This window comes from Bos javanicus, chromosome 12 (genome assembly GCF_032452875.1).
Source record: "Bos javanicus breed banteng chromosome 12, ARS-OSU_banteng_1.0, whole genome shotgun sequence".
Lineage (NCBI taxonomy): Eukaryota > Metazoa > Chordata > Mammalia > Artiodactyla > Bovidae > Bos > Bos javanicus.
In genome coordinates, this window is record NC_083879.1 from 76136225 (window position 1) to 76158248 (window position 22024).

At 44.0% G+C, this 22024-nt stretch overlaps 1 protein-coding gene across 22 annotated transcripts in view; it reads right to left on the reverse strand.

The window, feature by feature from the left end:
- Positions 1-22024, reverse strand: part of DOCK9 (dedicator of cytokinesis 9) — a 324937-nt gene that overhangs the window by 52988 nt on the left and 249925 nt on the right. For 18 of the 22 annotated variants that reach the window (XM_061435266.1, XM_061435256.1, XM_061435265.1 and 15 more), the window contains 9 exons: positions 21500-21637; positions 21197-21379; positions 19555-19668; positions 19219-19434; positions 17629-17686; positions 15991-16097; positions 3670-3792; positions 2899-3012; positions 1185-1331 (listed from right to left, as the gene is read on the reverse strand). In XM_061435266.1, the coding sequence (XP_061291250.1) occupies positions 1185-1331; positions 2899-3012; positions 3670-3792; positions 15991-16097; positions 17629-17686; positions 19219-19434; positions 19555-19668; positions 21197-21379; positions 21500-21637 (1200 nt within the window). Of the gene's footprint in view, positions 1-1184; positions 1332-2187; positions 2224-2682; positions 2689-2898; positions 3013-3669; positions 3793-15990; positions 16098-17628; positions 17687-19218; positions 19435-19554; positions 19669-21196; positions 21380-21499; positions 21638-22024 lie in introns of all 22 variants that reach the window. The other 4 variants (XM_061435274.1, XM_061435275.1, XM_061435273.1 and 1 more) reach the window with 2 other exon arrangements.

Here is a 22024-nt window from a genome sequence, read left to right on the forward strand (position 1 = left end):
TTGTGTGCTACCTGGTCTATGATATCTGTTACAGCAGCCTGAACAGACGGGCATCTGGAGAAGACTAGGATTAGGGTGACCAGGGGAGGTATGGGTTGGTGAGTGGCCCAGAGTCTATGCCGGGTAGTGGCAGAACCCCAGGCTCCCTTCCCAAGTCCCCACCCCCAAGAAAAGAACAGATTGTTCCTTGGAGAAACCGGTCTGGAAAGAGTCTAAGTGGGTTCACCAGTCTCAGCAGAAAGTGGGGGCAAGGTACAGAGTAGGACACAGGTGGAAGGGCAGGTGGAAGGCTGCAGGCTGAACGTGGGACCTTCACCCTTGCTCATCTCCTGCCTCCAGCATCCAGAATTACCTCCTCCCTTGTCCCCTCCCTACCACCTGGGCAGGAGACTGCAAGATTCTCTGGAGAAAGGGAAGAGCCCCAAGCACATGAATTCCAGACACTGGGGATGCCTACGCAGGGCTCAGGACAAAATCATGAACTGAGGCTCCTCCAGAAGGATGAACTGAGAAAGAGGTCGAGCTTATTGCTGTTGGAAACTGAACAGGAGGGGCGTTTGTAAATGCAAAGAACAGGAGCTCCACTAGACCTGAGTTTCAGGAGGCAAGAGGATCTCATCTCTTGGGAGATGTCCTAAAGTCGGTGCAACACGTAAATACACAAGGAAAGTGTGGAGGTTCAGAAATGGTCCTCGTGTGAGGGCGACTCAGCAGAGGATACCTCTCGAAGGAGAAAATAAATCTCATTCCTACAGATGTGCTGGCTAGTTAGTTCTTTCCTTGGTCTGTCTGTCTGCTCATCCCTCCGTCCGTCCATTAGTCAATCAACCAGACATTGTGCTAAGTGCAATGAAAACGAGCAGCGACAGACAGAACGTAGGACCCTACTCCGACGGAGTTTCTAAATAGCTGGACTAAAAATGGTATGTCCTTTCAGATATTAATTATTTTGTAAAAGAATATCTGTTTAAAGTTATGAAATAAAGGACTACTTCATGAAGGATATCAGGGAAGCACAGAAAGGTATTAGGGGAAAAAAAATACACTTGTCACTCAAAGTCAACCATTCTTAACTTTTCCCTGCATCTTCTTTTTTTGACACACATTTATGAATATATATGATCAATCAAACATGAAAAAACAATATTACATTGCTATGATACATTTATAAGCATGGTCCATACCTTGCCAGAATCTTGTATCATCTTGACGTTTTCAGCACCAAATTTATCTGAGTAAAGTTTGAGAAGTCTCTGAGAAATTTCTGACAGAGGTGTGAGTTTGGGCTCCTTGTAAATATACTCCTTTCCATCTTCATCTTCAAAGAACCCCTGTGACATAATGCACAATTAGAGCTGCCCCCAGACACAAGCCCAAGGCTGACCACAGGGAAGGAGTCTTTTGTTACAAGGGTTAACAACAACAAAAAAAGGGAGTGATTCTAAAAACAAAATCGGGCTTTCCAAATAGGAAGGAAAATGATAATAATGTGAGGTCTGGGTGCGAAGATAAAGGAAAAACACGAAACTGCAAACTCATCCAAGAATGTGGTCATTAAGTGTTGAGTGAATGAGAAATTGGGGATTCAAGACCGTGTTCTCTCGGTGAAGTCGAATGATGGCACTCAAGCCTGTTTCACATTCCCAAGGAACAGAAGAACTCACTAAGACATGTCTCAGCAGCCGATGGGCTGGCCTCAGACACGCACACACACCCCTTCTCCTGACCTCTCCCATCTACACGGGATTTTACAGTATAAACAGAAGCATTCTGGCCTGGAGAGTAGGTTTGGCAAAAGTTATGTAAAGTTGGTGTAAATTCCATTTTGCCTCACTGATGAGAAAAATAGGAAAGGACGTCGCATAATATCAGAAAATATTTTTATAATCGCCAGTCATCACCTGTTTTAGCACCAGTCGGGTCTGAATACGACAAGGCTTAGAAAATTGCTTGGGAAGTGAAAAAGGTTGAAAACTAAAAAGCCCAAATTGGAGTTAATATTTGAAATAAATTTTTAAAAAAATATCTCTCCTCTAAAATAAAAGAGAGAAAATGGTGCAAAAAACACGGTATATAAAAGAAAAAAACGCAGGCTAACATGAGACAAAAAACACCCACATCAAACTCAGAAGTTTAGATGCAGTGACTCACTGTATTACTTGCTTTTTAAGCATTTACTGTAATTACCTCCACATCTGTTTCACTGTCTGTAAACTGGTATTGCTATAAAGTTATAAAAGACAATAAATAACAGGATAAATCAAAGGTTATATAAAGCTCATTGAAAACCACACACCCTAAATACATGTATTATAATTTATACTATTTAATCATGTTAGAGACTTGGAGGTTAAACTTTCAGTTAAATATAAATGAACCTCTTTATAAAGGGTTTCTGAAACATTACAACGGTAAACTACTTGCAAAGATATTATAAAAGATAAAGAGACGCACAGGGACAGAGGAAACCAGAAAGTCTTAATTTTGGTTTAAAACATGCAGTATAGATGTGTAAGGGAACAGGTGATTTATTTCTGTAAATGGAATAAAATGTTAATCTGTTTTTTTTTTTGAGTGTGTAATGACTGGACAGATAGACATACAGACTTGAAAAGGAAACTTGCAAACCACACTGAGGTACCAAAGATGCCGCTAAGAATGTCTTATGGGAGGAGAACTTACCGCTGCCTTAAGAAAGTAATAAAGAAAAGACAGGAAGAAAGAAAAAAAAAAAGCAGAAAGTTTACTACTGAGGAAGATAAGAACCATAGTAAACATGACAAATTCATCAAATTAGAATTTCTAGAAAATGGGAAATTTACAAAATACCACTTTATAGGGTCTAAACAAGAACAAAAAAGGACTGGGGATGCGCTAGAGGACTGGGAGGAGGCTCACCTGCCCAAAGAAGGCCACTCGGAAGTACGTGCCCAGGAGCCGGCGGCCGGAGTGCATGACCTCGGTCACCTTGCTGTAGGCTCGGTGCAGCGTGTCGTATAGATGGGCCAGCCTCTGCAAGGAAGAACACAGCTCATTTCTTCCCATTTGCAGCTAGCAGAACTGATGTGAAACTAACAATGAAATGAGATCATGCAGGTGAAAACTCCTTGGACTTGAGTTAAAAAAAAAAAATCAAGAATGCGTTTTGACTGGACAACTGGTAGTGATCATTTCCAAGTGTTAGGTTTCCAACCCGAAGGGCCATCTGGCATACTGAGAACACATCGGATTCCCAGTGCAGTGAGTCAGTTCAGTCCTCTGATGCTGCTTGTAGTTTTTGCTTTTCCTACTCCATTCCTTAGCATGTGCTAAAGAGAAACTGGACGGCATCCCCAGCCCAGAAAGGCCAAAGGGTCACTCTTTTCCCCTATCAGTGCAGCAAGGGAGAGTTCTAAGAGAAGAGGCACCTGGGGATTTTAAAAGTCAGGATCCTGGCAACTTTATGCAAGTGGAGTGCCAGAATCCCCAACCCCCGTCCTTCAAGATTGGAGGTCTGGGTAGAGGTGTGGTATCTCGTGGCTCCGAGGGTGATGGCCTCCAGGGTCACGTGCAGGGGCAGAGACCACGTGCTCAAGTGGCCTGCTTGCGTGCTCTGCATGTAAGAATGTCTGGGGATGTGTGTCACTCCCCCATCCTCTGAAAAAGTTAACAAACAGACCACTTGGATACCTCAAAGTCCCTCCGCTTCTCGTAGATGGGGATGATGAGCTTATAGATGTCGGCGATCAGCTCGTAGCGCTCAGCCTTCCAGAGCCCGTCTGCACACTGTTCCAGGAGCTCCGTGAGCACGTCCTGATCAAAAAGGAGAGAGTGTTACAGGGAAACCGACACTGCGCTCCTTGCAGAACGCATAAATGGTGAAGATGATTTCAAAATATGTAATATATTTTTAAAAATTATTTTACTTTATTCAACTTTTTTGGCTGCACGTAAGCATGTGGGATCTTACTTCCTAGACCAGGGATTGAACCCTTGCCCCCTGCAGTGGAAGTGCAGAGTCTTAACCACTGGACCACCAGGGAAGCCCCTCAAAATATGTAATATTTTTAGATACTAACTTCTACATTCATTTTTGCCATGAGCTACTTTCCAGTCATGTTTACAGACAGAAATTAAGGTCTCATTGTATGACTGTGGTAGTAGTTAACTGCATGGGGAAAAAAATGGAAATTGATAGCTTCACACAGGCTCTCAGTTTTTGTTCTTAGTTCTCATTTTCTAAATATGATTTAGATTTTTTTTTCCTTTCTGAGGAACAATGACAATGCTGAGACATGGAGAGTCACTCAGCATGACTTCAACTTAAACATCTTAGAGGAATTTAGTGATGGAGTGTGGGAGGCACTGTGCCTGCCTCACCAACATCCTTTTCCTTTCAAAATTCTTACCTACTGAATTTGGGCAGTCACCCTGCCTCCATTAAAGTCCTTGAACTTTAGAAGAAGCTAACACCATCTGCGACTCAAGAGCTGGACATGTGGCTCAGGTTTAAACTAACCAGCGTGAATTTATTTCCTGGCCAGTCATTGCTTTATCATGTGACCCAAATTGGCCAATCAGGGTGAATTTCAGGACCCATTTGGAATGTGGGACAGACGCTGTCAGCAGAATGGACATAGGGAGGCGGCAGGTAGACTGGCTGGGGCTGGTGGCATCCCTGCCCTGGCCAGCCAGGGGCCTGTCTGCCATGGTAGCAGCGTGGAGGTCTCCTCCCTCCTTCCAAAGTGACTATCTTTTATCACTTTGTTAGACATTCAGGTTGATTTCTTCAATCTCTCTGTGAAATTTCCTAACCATCCCCAGTTTGAGAACCTCTTCTTTACCTTGAAATCGGGTAGCATGGCTCTTCCAACTTCTTAAAAATTGTTTTGGCTATTCTGGTTCCTTTGATTTTCATATAAATTTTAGAACCCATTTGTCAATTCTACCAAAACTTCAGGTGACAGTTTGATTGGGATTGCTTTGAATCTATAAATCAATTTAGGAAGAACTGATGTCTCAACAATACTGAGTCTCACGCCGCTGACTTAGGACTTCATTGATTTCTTTCATCAGTGTTTGGTAGTTTTTAGCATACAAATCAGAGAAGGCAATGGCAACCCACTCCAGTACTCTTGCCTGGAAAATCCCATGGACGGAGGAGCCTGGTAGGCTGCAGTCCATGGGGTCGCTAGGAGTCGGACACGACTGAGCGACTTCATTGTCACTTTTCACTTTCATGCATTGGAGAAGGAAATGGCAACCCGCTCCAGTGTTCTTGCCTGGAGAATCCCAGGGACGGGGGAGCCTGGTGGGCTGCCGTCTATGGGGTCACACAGAGTCAGACACAACTGAAGCTACTTGGCGGCAGCAGCATACAAATCTCTACAGATTTATACCTACTTTTTCCAGGTTTTTAATGTTATTATAAACAGTACTGTTTTTAAATTTTGATTTTTTTTTTTTTGGTAGTAAAAGCCTTTGTTGAGTAAGATTTAAAGTCACCCGGCATATGTTTGTAGGAATTATACAAAGTGATTGCGGACAGCATGGTGCGACTATGGTGTAAGTATCTAAGTGTGAAGAAGGCTGGTTGAGTTTCGTATACTGATCTTCTATCCTACGATCTTGCTAAACTCAGTTTTAGTAACTTCTCTTGTAAATTCTTTTGGATTACTTATGTCACAAAAGACAATTACATCTTCTGTCAACATAGGCGATTTTATTTCTTTTCTTACTGCACTGACTAGAATCTGCAGCACAGTGTTGAAGAGGAGTGGTAAAAGCAGATATTCTTGTCTTGTTCACAGTTTTAGGTGGAAAGTATTCAGTCCTTCACCATAAAGTATGATGTTAGCTGTAGGTTTTTTGTAGATAATCTTTTTCTTGAAGAAGTTCCTTTCTATTCCTAGGTTTCCCCCACCCCCTGCAAACTCATGAGTAAATATTGAATTTTTCAAATGCTTTCTCTGCATCTATTGAGATGGTCATATGATTTTCCTTATTTGTTCTGTTAATATGGTGAATTATATTGATTGGCTTTCCAGGGCTGAACCAACGGTGCATTGTCAGGGTAAACCCTACTTAGTCACAATGTATTCCTCTTATTTGTCTATTGCTGGATTAGGTTTGTTAATATATTTTCAAGGCTTTTATAGTTGCCTTGTAACATGTGTGTATTCCCTATTATTCTGTACACGAATGGCAGGACCTGTGTGTTTCATTACCAACCTCATGTTTCATTATAGTCCTAATGGCTATGATTTATAGGTCCAAAGAAAATAAACATTTAAAAAGCAGTTTCGAATCAATTCACCAGAAAATATGATCTGACTTAAATAAACCATCTTTAAAACAAGACATTTAACTCCTCTGTCATATTTACAACATACAAATCATAAAGCTCAGCTGTGTGACTGAACTCTGTACCAAAGCTTATAAAGAGGTATACCAGTTGTCTCATACTTTTATTGTGGGTCCCATTAAGTGCAAACACTAAAGTCAGATATATGTAGTAATTATCCTAACAGCTACAAAGAAAAACATCAGTAAAGGTCCTAACACCATATCTGTTCATCCTGTATCTGTATTATGAAGATGCAAAGCCTCTCTCAGTTTTCTCTTAGTTTTGTCTCAGATCTTTTCCAGTGGACAATCTATCCAGGTTAAACATGGCAAACTTTTAGGATTCTTCTCATGCTTCTGATTATAAAAAGCTACATAAAAGAAAAGCGTAAAAATATAATCTATATAATATCAGTATCCATATACTTACTTTACCATATTTATAAAACTGGGAAATGTAATAAACGTCTAATCTAATTTGGGAGTTGTAAGGGTCAAATAAAATTTTACTCATCAAAACGCTCTGAAAACCAAATGTTGTAAGTAAATAACAGACCAGTTAAACAAACTTCTCTTATTTCAATCATCACTTCTACTTTGTATTCATTTTTGAAATGAATCTTATTTCTACTGAGTAATGTAATATCCCACAGTGCCACATACATATTTGGTAGGCAAGAATTTCTTGGATGAGTGAATCAGTCTGCATTTTTACAATATTACTAACAGCTGTCCTTCGCTGTAAGGAAATGAGTTGAGTTCCTGTATCAAAGCCTTGCAATTTTTACATATCTTACATCACAGACATCACCACTGGGGATTTACTGAGCATCTTCATTCTCCTTGATGCTGTGGGACTATGGCAGAGGTGAATGAATTCTGAGAAGACCCAATTTCCCATCAGGAAATTTTGTACAACCAAGGTATTCTTCTGATAACGAAATAGACAAAGGCATGGGAAATTACCCATCTTAAAGCTATTCTCAGGTTTAACTTACAGACTAGTCATTTGGCCCCTTCTTTTCTCACTACTGGGCTTTGTTCAAACTATATACGGTCCACACTGTAGATGTAAATACATATAGTGATGACACCCGACTTACTGTGGATGGGATCAGAGAGACCTAAAGATTCTTAATTCTACACTATAGCAGTTACAGCAGCACAGTGAGACTCTAGAGTAACTTTAATGTAATCTCGTAGAAAACTGAAAATTCTTCTCAAAGAGTTATAAATGTTATAACCAGGCACAGTCACTACCACATCATTAACTTGATTCTTCGTTCATTCACCTACACATTTTACCAAGAATCTATTATGTGCAAGGCATTGTGCTTGACACTGGGTTTATAAGACGAGTCTATATAAATAAAATGTAGTTTCTGTAGTTTATAAAAGTGGCTCTGTAGATTTTTACCAAATGTGGAAGGCAGGTTGGGATAGTTTAGCAGGTGATGTGGTATACATGAAACTGGCTTTGAGGAGGAGGCCCCCAAACACACTCACGGATTATCCTTCAGAGCAGCTAGAACTGATGGACTAGAGACTCATGACCACCAAATGGAAGAGATGTGACGTACATGTTCAGATACTGAGGACAGAGAAAAAACCCACAGTGATTTCAGAGATGTGCCAAACTGCACGTCAGAAGGGTGGCACTCTGAACTGAGAGCAGCAGGCACTTGCTGACTTTACAGTAGTCTGTGTGTCTCTGGGTGAGTCCTAGGGTGGCCATCAATCAAACGAAGAGAGCGCTTCCTGCTCTCATGGAGCTCAGAGTCTCTACGCAGACCCATAAAGAGATTGTAAAAGATGGTGGTGAGTGTGCTGATAAGGCTAAGCCCAGGGAACCAGGGATGCAGAGAGGAGCAGCAACCATCCAGTGACAGGGGAAGGGAGGGGCATGGAAGGTTGCTGAAAGGGACGACTGACAGAGTATTAACAACGATCAGGAGTTAGCGGGGTAAAGGTGAAAGGTGGGAATAGCCAGGAAGCGAGGAGACCTTTCAGGAGAGGGGCCAGCACAGGTGGAGACGTGGGCGTGATGGCGGCGTGATCTGTGAGGAATTCTTAAGTAGGTTGAGGGGCTGGAGAATAAAATCTGAATCAGACAGTGCCAAGAGATGAGGCTGAGGAGGCGGAACGATTAAAAACCCTGATTAAATAGCCACACTCAGGGTTTTCGTGTCTAACTCTTTGCGACTCCATGAACCATAACCCCTCAGGCTCCTCTGTCCATGGGATTCTCCAGGCAAGAATACTGGAGTGGGTAGCCTTTCCCTTCTCCAGGAGATCTTCCCAACCCAGGGATTGAACCAGGTCTCCCACATTGCAGGCGGATTCTTTACCACCTGAACTACCAGGGAAGCACCTTTCCATGTTAAAATAAAATAATAATTGAATAGAGGTAATTTTTATGAGACACGAAATACACACAAACATATATTAACTGCCCCAACCAGGAAGTATTCTATGAGGAAGATGTGCCCTGATTCTAAAATGATGTTATGTCTCTCCTCCTAAGGTATCTGTGTATAGCAGCCTTTCAGGTATATTTTAAATGGTTTGAGATTTAGTCACTTAATAAATATATATCAAATAGAGCATAAATATATATCAAATAGAGCTTATAAGTAATCTCCTGGGCCAAGTGCTCCTAACTGTGAGACTAAGATGTGAATACTACTTTTACTCATTTGTCAAACTAGAAACACACGGGAAGTTTAATAACAAGGACATCTGAATTCAAGCAGCGTATCAGTATGATGGGCAATTCATTTCATTATGGAAAAATCTGCCATTCAACCAGAGGAATGCCCCAGAATGGCTGGAAAACAGGAATGTTTGATAAAGTGAAGAGAGCCTAGTAAATAATTATGAAATAAGTATCACAATTTGATGGTGCATATCAACTTATATATGCTCCTGGACATTATTTTATCTTTGCTTCTGATCAGGAGGCATTTAGGATTTATATTTTATCAGTCTAAATATCACATTGTAAAAATGATAACGTATACCATAAAAAAGCAGAGTAGTTATAGATTTTACCTAATAATAAACTAAAAATGGCTTTTATTTTTTAAAAAGTTAGTCCTTCTCTCATAAGGGTAGAGTATCGATTACTGAGCATCAAAGTTTAATTTGGTAGACTTTATTTTTCTGGGCTCCAAAATCACTGCAGATGGTGATCGCAGCCATGAAATTAAAAGACACTTACTTCTTGGAAGGAAAAGTTATGACCAACCTAGATAGCGTATTAAAAAGCAGAGACGTTACTTTGTTACCAAAGGTCCGTCTAGTCAAGGCTATGATTTTTCCAGTGGTCATGTATGAGAGTTGGACTATCAAGAAAGCTGAGCACTGAAGAATTGATGCTTTTGAACTGTGGTATTGGAGAAGACTCTTGAGAATCCCTTGGACTACAAGGATATCCAACCAGTCCATCGAAAGGAGATCAGTTCTGGGTGCTCATTGGAAGGACTGATGTTGAAGCTGAAACTCCAATACTTTGGCCACCTGATGCGAAGAGCTAACTCATTGGAAAAGCCCCTGATGCTGGTAAAAATTGAGGGCAGGAGGAGAAGGGGACAACAGAGGATGAGATGGTTGGATGGCATCACTGACTCAGTGGACATGGGTTTGGGTGGACTCCGGGAGTTGGTGATGGACAGGGAGGCCTGGCGTGCTGCGGTTCATGGGGTCGCAAAGAGTCGGACACGACTGAGCGACTGAACCGAACTGAATATCAACTCTACAACTAGATGTTTATAGTTGGTACATTAGGTTCTTTGAAATAACCAGCAATCACAGATAACTAAGTTTGAGAGACCATATATCAACACAAAATTACAAAGAGTAATAACAGCAAAGCCTTCATAGTAACTAAACATTGGGGCATATATGAACAATTTTCTCAACAGAAATTCCACGTGTTAATTTACTTTGAATTCTCAGGAATCCCTTGAAAATCAGAACTAATACTGATAGTGGTCAGACAGCAGTGACCTTGAAAAGCGGTCATACAGAAAGTCTAACAGTTTCCCCCCTTGTTTAAAATCTAAATGCCAAGTATTTTTTTTCCTAAATTATCAATACACTCAAAGAACTGTAAGTAATTAATGGTCAGGGGGAAGGATAAAAACCTTAATGAATTTTATGCATCTGGAAAGTACACATTTTATGATATTAGACTAGTCTTAAAAAGGTCTCTGTACACTAAGCTCATGAGCCATTCAGGAAGCTGTTTAAACTGGAGCTAGTCAGTTGTTTTTAGGTGTGGGCACCTGAGGGCAGCGAGGACCTGTCTCTGGAAATGGCTAACGCTGAGCATGGGTGCGCGTGTGTGGGTGTGTGTGCATGCATGCTTGAAAATGCCTTATGAGCCTATGTATGTGCAGGGGATTTAAAATTTTTCAGTTAAATAATATTTGCTGCATCTTACAGTTGACTGATTTAATTTAACCTTTCCTATGAAGCTTGTTGTTGTTGCTCAGTCACTCAGTTGTGTCCGACTCCTTGCGACCTCATGGACAGTAGCATGCCAGGCTTCCCTGTCCTTCACTATCTCCCAGAGTTTGTTCAATCTCATGTACATTGAGTTGGTGATGCCATTCCAACCATCTTATCCTTTGTGCCTTCTCCTCCTGCCTTCAGTCTTCCCCAGCATCAGGGTCTTTTCCGGTGAGTCAGCTCTTCACATCAGGTGGCCAAAGTATTGGAGCTTCCCTTTGCTAGCTGTCTTGATTATCTACCATTTGGGAATAACTGTCAGCACGTGACCTGACTTGGGCAATGGCCTACATCATGGCATCATTCATATTTCCACTGTATTATCATTTTCTCAAGATATAGCTCAAAATCCCTTGTATCAGAATAATCACCTGGGATGCTTGTTAAAAATACAGATTCCCAGGCACTACACTTACCCAACTGGATCTGGGGATGGGTGGGGATGGGGATTTGGATTTGTAACAGGAATCTAAGTAAGTTTTAAGCAAGCTAAAGCTCGAGGACTATCACACCAGGTGAAACTTCCTGAGGCAGGCACCCCTCTTATATGCCCCGGGTCAGCACATGGCACACAGCTAGTTATGGAACAAATCGACACACATAGGTGCTAGACGTTTCCAGGCCACAGACAGCTGAGACGACTTTCAGTTCAGATTGTGGTTTAGGTTTAGATTCTCCTCAAAGGCAACAAAGCATCAGAAGTCGTGCTGTGTGCTAAGGGCAGCGGCTGCATCACGTCCACCTGTGTCTCCAGCACAAGGAAGCGTAGGAAATCCTTGCAGCGTGCAACAGGGCGGTATGTCCTGGTATGAGTCGAGGGAGAGCAGTCAGGTAAGTTCTGCGGGCCATGTTCCCTACTGCTACTGGCTTGGAGAATCCTTGTGAAAATGAAGATACACTATATAGCTTTCATGGTTCTAAGAGCAGTCTCAGTCACAGAAAAGTAGATCCTTAGCCCTTACAGGGTTACAAAGTCACTGAGCTTGGATGAGATGGAAACAGAGGAACCACAGAAGATGTTGTGTTGATAACTCTCTCTTGGGATGTTCTGTAGGTGTAAACATTTTATGCTTGTTGTTTCTGAATAGAGACCGTTTGGCTAATACAAAGCAGTAACCTGCCTGGTTGACCTCACATGCTTACTCTGTGAACAGTGACCATTATTGGTCTGGGGAACAAAACTGGAGTGTGCCAAACAGTCGATCCTCATCATTTGCTGTGGTCATGTTCTATAAGGTCACCGCCAACACTGAATGTGTGAACACTGAACCCCCACTCCTCGGGGAAATATAGGGTTACGCTCGGGTTATAAAATTTTGACAATTGATTAGTATATAAGCTTGTTTTGTGTGTTTCTGTTTAAAGACAGCTAATTTAGCACATACTGCTACTGTATGATTAACGCTGAACCCATGACCAAAAGTGCTGTTAATGCTGTCTGAACAGAGCTTATCCAACAAGTCAGGCACATCCTGAGCTCAGGAACACCGGACAGCATTTTAGTACCACACTCTGAGGCTGGGCAGTGACCCCTGTTTACAGCAGGAGCTAAACAAGGAGGCAGAGTGTTACTTGCTTGGCCTCATCTGGGAACGTGTGGGCTCTAAACTTGTTGCGGCTCTGTGCGGGTCCCCAGATGACTGCGAAAGCGCTTCAGCGCATGTTGATTTGGGGGCTTACAGAGCAATTGTAGCACCTGGGAGAGTAACCAGGGTGGACCGCATTTTCCATTTCCCCACTGCAGTCCCTCTTAGTCCCGCTTCGCCCTTGCTCTGTGCTGTGGGGGCCAACGCGCCAGGACCACTGGCCTGCCTGCTGGACTCCTCGTCCACTGGCTGCTGGCTGGGTTCAGCCAGTGCCAGGCCAGCAGGAGACTGGTGGGCAGGAGGAGCGGGGGGTGGCCGTCCCTCCCTCCCTCCCTGCCCCCGTGCCAGGACTGAGCCTGGGCAGGGACCCTCTCTGTGTGGTTTCTCTGTCCCCGCCCTTAGCCCACGGGTGGACGGGGGCAGGCCAGCTGCTGCCCACCTCCAGGGTTCTGCAGTGTTCCTCACTGGTTCCCCTAAACCCTGACCAAACTTCTGAAAACAGTCTCTTTGTTAGAGCTGCTTCCATTGCTGCGTGTGCAATTTCCTTCTGGGACTCTGACTGTATGGGATAAAGAGGGAGGGTCTCGAGACACGGGGTTGTATGCAATTCAGACACCCCAGGAGACAGAATGCTTCCATCTGCATAGGCTCTGGTTTGTAAGACAAAATGCAAACAGCAATGGGCTGTTTCTCTTTAATCAAAAGCAGCTGGGAGGGAGTCTGCTCTTTGGGTCAGAGTCAGGCAGGACGGACTGCTACTAGTGAAAGCTCATCTGAGGCCTCCTGCCAGGAGAATCGCGCATTTTTAGGTCATGTCTCTAAAATCACATTGGAGAGCATCTTAGGCATTTATATGTATCCAACAATGCAGATTACAAGGGCAACGATTCTTATTAAGCTATTGTTCCACACCCATTCCCACCAGCTTTCCCCAAAACTCCTCTGGCAGAGATATTCGACTTTCCCTTTTTCTTGAAACCTCTTGAGGACCAGGGCAAAAATGGTTACATGGCAATTTCCGTCGTTGTGACTTTTGGTACACACTATTTTTTCACTGCTGGCTGTTTTCCATCTTAATGTGCAGGGCTCGCTTGGGACTTTACAACCCCCCAGGTCGCATCCTAATCATGACAGGTCGTTATGGACTATGGACCTTGTTAAAGATTTACCAGCTTTATGCTTTGAGGACAGGGTGGAAAATCTATATTCTGAAAAAGAGCTGATAAAGTTTTCCCCATCACATGTTTAGTCATTATTCAGAGTGGGTGCCATTCACAAATTTCCCCGATGAATCTGCCCTTGGTTTCATGGGGCTCACTCCCTAGGCTACTGCCTAGGCTCTGCTCCTCAGTCTCTTTCCAGCCTATGACTTAATCTGATGAGCCATCCTGATCTTCATTTTATCATCCCTGAGGACAGGTTATTCACAACTGTTTAACTTTCAAATCTTTAGTTGTTCTTGGTATCGCTGTTGTCCTTATCGCGAATTCTAAACAAAAGTGCTGTGCTCCAGAGAACTGACTGGGCAACAAGGGACAAGGGTGGTTCTTCCAGGGAGCTGATGCATTCAGGCTTCTTTTCAGGGAAAAACCCAGTCAAGCTCTCCTTGAAGTGAAGAGTTCAGTGCCAAGAGCGTGCGGGCCTTGTTGCTGAGGGTCAGGCTCACACGTCAGAGTGAAAAATTTAAAACCATCATTGGTCCAGGCATGTCAAGGTGGAGAGACAGTTGAATGGTTAATACCATGTAGTAAACAACTGGCTTTTTTCCCCCCCTTCAGAATACTTAAGAGAACTTTACGTATTTTGGCTAAAATTAATTTTTAAATATAAAGTCACTCAATATATTATCTTTCTTTCTCATGGTTACTTTTTAATTTAGGGAGTCATTTGAAACCACAGAATTTTTGATGGTGGTTCTTAAACCTTTGAGGCTTAAGATCCTTTTATATATTATAAAAATCATGGAGAATTCTTTAAAAATAGGTGAGAACTTTTATGTATATGGGTGTTATCTCTCAATATTTACAATATTAGGAGTGAATACTGAAGAAATGTAAAAATATTTATGCATTAATTTAAACTCATAATAATAAACTGATTACATGTTAACAAAAATAATGTTTTTAATGGGAAAATTTTAAAAAACAATTAAGAGTGACACTGTTCTACATTTTTGCCACTCTAATGTCTGGCTTCATAGGAAAAGCCTGGATTCTGGCCTCTGCGTTTGCATTCAGTCTCTTCAATATATTATTCTGGATGATGCAGACAAAGAAAATCCAGCTTCAAGGAGACAGGTGGAAAAGGAAGGACCTCAAAGACTTCCTGAAAGGTTACTGGGGACCCCAGGGGCCTCGGGGCCTCACTTTAAGAGCTTCTGATTCATGGATGGTCAGTGTCATGGAGGATGCTTGCTCATGGGCCCTGCTTACTGGCATGAACATGATCAAAAGTCCTGATATTAAGTAGGACCTCCAGTCATCAAAAACAATTACAACAGAGGCAGAAGATGTTTACTCCTTTCTCTGTTCTTTCTCTCCACGTGAAGAAACAGACCACTTTATTTTTCCTTAAAAGAAGGGCATGATTAAAAAGCTTTCTCCCGACTGTTTCATTTTGCTTTAAAGTTGAGAGGAGGCAGGCACACGTGAAAAGCTCTTCTGGCAGACACTCATGGAAGAAGAAATCAGGGAACGTAGCAGAAAACTGGCTTTTTTTCAGATACCTAGCTTTATTTCAAAACTGTCTACTCACGGAGAAGTGGCTGCAAGGTGACCCTGCTTTGGCAAGGAACTTGCAGAAATTGCTACAGTGATCTAAAGTCAAATGTTTTGGTCTCTCTGAGGGGTGGGACAGGGTGGTCTTATCTACTCATGATGCTCAGGCCCTGGGGGCAGCACTCAAGCAGAAGCAGGGATCCAAGGATGTGGACAGGGGCTGCTCTGCCCCCAAGCCCAGGCTGGCCTCTCGTGGCCTTGCATGACTGGGGACACTGATTGAAAAGTCAGATTAAAACAGATAAACAAATAAACCCCATAAAACAGAGAAATTAATTGCTGAAAAGAATGAGAAACCTTATGGTTCAAAACAGTGTACCTTTTACCACGAGAGTTTAAGCTCTCAGTCTTACATCACTACTAACCGGCTTGGCAAACTCTCTGGGCTTCCCTTGTGGCTTAGTGGTAAAGGATCTGCCTGCCAATGCAGGACTCGTGGGTTCAATCCCTGGGTCAGGAAGATCCCTTGGAGAAGGAAATGGCAACCTCCTCTAGTATTCTTGCCTGGGAAATCCCATGAGGAGCCTGGCAGGCTACAGACCATGGGGTTGCAAAAGAGCTGGACACGACTGAGAGACTCAACAACAACAAACTCTCTCCAGAGGAGAGGAGGAGTTCCAAGAAAGGGGCCTGGCAGGAGCTTGTGCCCATGTTCTGGAGAATTATCTTAGTCAGAGCAAAGTGTGTGCACAGCAGCTGCAGAGAGTAAATCCTGGTTTGGGGGCAGGGGTGGGGAATGGCAGCACCCGAGACTCTCGGTGACCCGAGCTCCCATGGGCTGCGGTCCTCACCTCGTTGAAGTGGACGTCCTGCATGCCGACATCTTCCATCATGGAGGCCTCCTCGTCGATGTTCGGGGTGATGACCCTGAAGGCTGTGCATCCTTGTCTAAACATGCCTAGAATTGAGAGAGCAGGAGACAGGTGGAGTTATCAGCTGAAGGTGGATGAGCCGTGAGGGTGCTTCCTGCCCTGGTTTGTCTCTGGGCTGAATGAAAACCAATCTAGAAATCTTATGTCTCATGCCAGCTTTGCCACAGGGAACCTTGGGGCCACTGGGCACTTGCCTTCATTCGCTTCCTCGTATTTGACCCCCACTGCCCTCCATTTGTTTCTTTTTCTCATCCATTTAAAAATTTTATTTATTTATTTGGCTGTGCTGGGTCTTAGTTGCGGCACATGGATACTGGAGTAGGTTGCTGTTTCCTTCTCCAGGGGATCTTCCTGACCCAGGGATCGAACCCGGGGGCCCCTGCCTTGGGAGCACAGAGTCTTAGCCACTGGACCACCAGGGAAGTCCTTTCTCATCCCTTTTCATTTTTCACCCACCTTTATTAAAACGTATGTAATCCTTAAATAAATTGAAATAGGCACTGAGTCAAATTAACAGCAAAATACAGTAACAACAATAGTTTGATAAGATGACCCATGCTCAGATACCAAGAAAACTGAAGGAGCCAAAGCCAGTCAGAGAAACAGGCTCAGAAACAACTCTGTTTCTTTCCAGCTGTCATGTCACCCCCTTCGCTGGGGGTGACCCAGAACTCGGAGAGAACTCGCCCTGCTGCTGCAGGAAGCGGTCTGCCAAGAGGTAACAGGGCGGCCGCAGTGGCTTGACGTTATTCCTTACACAGAGCAGGGTTCAGCCAGACCTGGCGCAGCTGTGCCCCAGTACACACGGGAACAAAGCCAGCTTTTCTGAAAGCCCCGTGTTCTCGATTGGGAAGTGGAGATGAGCAATGGGGGTTTGACCAGAGGGGCCATGAGAGGATTCACAGCCTGCTGATGTGGAAACCAGCCCTTACACACAGGGGGGCGGCGTACACTCCCCACCCGCCCCTTCCATGCAGAGGCGAGGTCCCAGCCTGCGCGCTGCCTCCTCGCATGACAGAGCCAACCCGGCTGTGCTCCAGAAAATGCTATCTGATGACCTGCTACAGCTGCCGTGTGATGGATAAACAGTTTCAGGGAACTACCTTCAGGGAAAATAAAATCTCTCCAGCTGGAGACCGGCCAGCCAGTCAAAGACCAGAGGCAAAGCTCATTAACTAGTTTTTGCAAGATGGAGTTATTAGCAAGAGGTTATATGACAACACGCCACCTACTTTTGTTTTGCATTTTTGCAGTGCCTACCGAGTCAAGTAAATGTCACATCAGCGAATTAAAAAAAACAATGAGTAAGTATAGAAGGAAATGGCAACCCACTCCAGTATTCTATTCTTCCCTGGGAAATCCCACGGACAGAGGAGCCTGGCAGGCTCCATGGAGTTGCAGAGAGTCAAACATGACTAAGTGACTAAACAACAACAACACAGTGTACACACACACACACACAGCCTCCACCTCAAATCTTTCTGAATGGCTCTCGCTTGTCTTTGCTGCTTTGTAAAATTTTACAATTGTTTCACAAAACACAGAATCATTTCTTACCTTTCCGTGTGAGATATTCTGCCACCAGGGCTGTGACATGGACATAGCACATTGCTGCCTATAGTAAAAGACACATGCTTCAGAATCACCTGTTATAATGCACAAAGCTCACCATCAGAAACCTAATGACTGTGTGTACTTATGTTAGATCTCAGGGCATCAGCTAGTGTTCCTAATGGCTGACATCTTACCTATAGAAAAAAGTGGGACAATTCATACAAATTGAAATTATGAAACTATGAATTCAGATGAATGGCAACAAGCTTGGTAAGGCCCATTTCTATCTAGAATTATTTAACTTTTATTAAAGATAAAAGATTTTTAAAAAGCATTTTATCTTACTATATCTAAAATTTTGGCATTATTTCTCTTAAAGGGAAAAGACGATCCCTTGAAGAAAAGGCATGTGCATTCCTATATTCAGAGAGAACTGCTCAAACTTCAGGGGCTAATATATTTTTCTGTCAACCTAAAAAACAATGAAGTTATACATTTTTTCCAAAAATAGAATTCTAAATGAAAGTAATGTAATGTCCAATGGATAACATTATAAACACCTTTAAAATGTAAGAAAAAACAAAAATAAATTCTTTTAACCGAATTGCCATGGTTTATAAAACATCAAACATAGCTGTTAGAAATGAACCTACTGTAAGGTTCTAATGCCTAAGCCCTGGTTCTCATCAGAATGGTAGAAAAATTACTGCTACTAACAAGTGCATAATTCATTTTTATTATGGCTAATGGATATTTTAGATTAAACTTCTGATCAAACAGAATGGACTCTGAATAATCAAAAAGTAAGAATTGCTACATACACTTTTCAGATATAGGATACAATTTCACTAATTCAAGCAATTAGCATGTTTAAAAGTAAAAGCATATTTCTTTGGTTGTTCTCCTGATCATACCTAAATGCCACGGGTGTGAACCCTGAGCAGAGTTTTTGTGGGAACATGAAGAGAACCCGCCTTACAGCCCATCATTGTCCTTAACTGCCCCATTTTACAGATGATGTCACTGAGACACAGCAGGGTTAAGAACAGGCTCAGTGTCACCGAATTAGTCAATGTTGGATCTGGGAGCCAGTCTCCTCGAAGTCCACACACCCCACCTCCACACCTGCCATGCTGTCGCTCACTGAACCATGGCTCTGCACCCGGGGCGGCTCTGACCCCTGCTGCGTTCACAGACAAAACCACTGCCTCGAAGAGGAAAAGGCCATGCCCCGGCTGACTTCTGTATCAGGAAAATCTCACTTTACCATAAAATAGTTGCATTTTAGATCAGGAGAGGATTCTGATGCAGAAGCCGAACGCATTTGCACTAACGGGCACATGTGTGAGCACGGGTGTCTTCTAAGAGCTCACAAACAACGCTCCTGGGACAGAGAAAGCCCCTTACGATATTCCAAACTGGAAAACTGCTAAATGACTATGAAGGAGCTCCGAGCCCAAAACTGAAGTATCACATGCTTTTAGCTGGCTTCTTGGAATTACTGGGAAGTTTCTCTCATAATCAGCTTCTTTCAGTGAGTGGGGCATAACTCGTTTTCTCAAAAAGCCTGGACAGACAGGCGCGTGGGGCTACCTCCGACAGGTCCCCGTTCTTCACGTGGATCCGAGCCATGCTGTCCAGCCACGTCTTCCGGAGCTCGGGGGTGCTGGCGTAGGACTTGGCCAGGCTGTACTGGAGGTCCACCAGCATCTCAGGGTCAGCCTCGTGCTCCTTCATCTGCGCCGTGGCCATCAGGACTGTGCGGATCCTTTTGGTCAAGTCCTTCACGTCCGAGGAGAAGGTGGTGTGCTGGAACAAGGGTGGAGGGAAGACAGGCTTTCAGCTGTGATTTGTCTGTCTGCGTGTGTTTCCCAGATGATAAGGCCGGGTCTCGGGGGGTAAAAAGTAAATCGGCACCGGGCCACCTACCTTGATGAGCCTGTCACTGTTGGCGCAGTTGTTGATGATAGACAAAGACTGCTGGAACCTGGTTCCCCCGATGCCAACAACATCTGCTATCAGCTGGCTGACTGAAATAACAATCTGAGGGACACACAAATGTGAGCTAATCAATTCACCTTCACGTGATGCCCCTGGCTCGGCCTCTGACTTTGGTCACAGTGTGCATGGGGATGGGGCAATGCGAAGCCTGCGAGCAGGGGTCGCCCCAGTGTGGGAAACAGTGTCTGAGTATTCCCCTCCCACTTCCAAGAATTATTCCAGAAGGTGCCTCTGCTCTCCTTGCGTCTTTTGTTTGTATAGCAAAATGGTGACGAGGCAAGTGTAGAGGAATGAGAAGCATATGAGCCCATGTCACTTGGATAATTACGGATCACCTTCTCTAATAGACATGGAGACCTTATTATTTACTTCTTTGGTTTTGGCTTGGATTTATATGGGCTCAGTATTCAAAAGTGGATGACCCTCTGCATTTATTATTAAAACATGTACATATTAACCATGGCATGGGGGAATCTGTCTTTTGGGGGTCTATATTAGCACTGCCTTGACCTAGTTACTCAACTAAACTGTGACCTGTCCCCCCATCCTGCACCACAGCCAGTACTAAGTACTGTCACCAAGTACTGTTAACGCAGTCTCCTTTTCTTTCTAACCTCTCCTTGACCCAGGACTCCATCCTCTCTGGCCTAGACTTGACATGGTTTCCCCAAGGTCTTCCGAGCTCAGGCCTCGACTTCCCGATCCTTTCTCAGTCTGGAGTCCAGGTGATCCCCCTGAATATGCAATGATGCTTCCACATTCTCAACCCTACTGTCTGGACCTTCTCCAGCTCCCTGGCTGGCCCCTTTCTCATCCAGGGCCTGGAACATGCTCACCCCCAAGCCCCTGTTCATCTTTCAACCCCCCGGGAAGCCCCTGGCCCGCTCCTTGGTGCACTGAAATTCTCCTGTTACGGCCCTGGGCACGTGGCACAGAAGCCTCGCGGTCCGCCTGTCCTCCAGGGATGACGACACCCTGTCCGGGCCAGGAGAGGGTCCTGCTTTGCTCCCGGCACCCAGGAATCCTAGCATATAGTTTGCAAACGATAAATACTTGTTTTCAAAAAGGAATAAGTACAGAGACAGAGAAGGCACTCCTGTGTGTTTGTAGAAAAAGAGGGTCTACAGAAATACCTGAGCCCCTAGTGTCAGGCAGTTTACAGGACGGGGAATTTGGTGCATTTTAACTCTGGAGAAACGGCAGGTGTGTCGACAGATGGACGACAGAAAGGGACTACTTTGGGCTCTCTGTGTCTTACCTGAGATGTTTACTGCGAGGAATCCTCTCATAGGTTCTCTACGTCCTAACTCAGCCTAATTTCAGTCAGTCAAGAACTGACTCAATACTTAAATGTCAATTTACCAACAGAGACACATCCTGGGCCCAAATCGTACAACGTGGAGGAGGAAATTAACCAAACCAGTAAATGTGACATTTGAGCTTTCTGTCTTGCTGCCAGACCGTTCAGAACTCACACTGAGGTAACTTGGTAAATGTCGACATGCACGGCCTTCCTGCGGAAGCAGAATTCCACAAGGCACACGTGTCCTGAAAGCTAAAGTGCACGCACCTGCAGGTGGGTCCGGACAAAGGACTTCTTGCCGGTGTAGTCGAAGTTGTTCCGCATCAGGAAGTACAGCAGCTGGGAGGCCTCGGTCCTGATGGAGCTCAGCTTGGAGTTGCAGCACTTGAGGGTCTCGTAGCACAGGGCCGCACACATGTCCGCTCTCCCCTCGTAGAACGTCGAGGGAAACTAGATGGACACGAGGAAGCAAATGGGCCCAGAGAGGTTAGTTAGCGCCCCCTTCAGCCCCGGGGGACAGAGTAGAACAGGTGACAATCGAGGACGACCTCCCCTGATGAGACCACGTACCTTATAGATCAGTGACCTTAAGGCGGTGAAGACGTGTTTTAAAGCCGTTTCAGACTGATGTTTTTGAAGAAAACACAGGTAGACGTCAAAAACTTTCTTCATGAGGGGATTATGTCCATGGTCAGCCAGGAGCTGGTTCTTAAAATACAGGAGAAGAGCCTGGTCAGTGAGACATGCCAGACATCGCTAACAGGTTTCATATAACTGCCAGCCTCAAAGGTTACATTTTCCAGGTACTAGGACAACTTATAATTTAAACAAACTTGCCAGAAACCTTCTAGGAGAGCACAGAAGTCTCCTGTAGGACAAATAAGCTTATCAATAAATTTATGCTTTTATTACTAAGGGAGGGACTAATTTTAAAAGTTCACAGCAAACGGTGATATGGTTTAAAGGACCACAGTATCTCAGTATTGACCGGGCTTCATTTATTGACTTATTTTTATTGTGCCCAGCAACTGATACACAGGTAAGGTTTGTGACACCTCAGTTCCAGCAGAGAAGAGTCGTTACAGGTATCGGCTA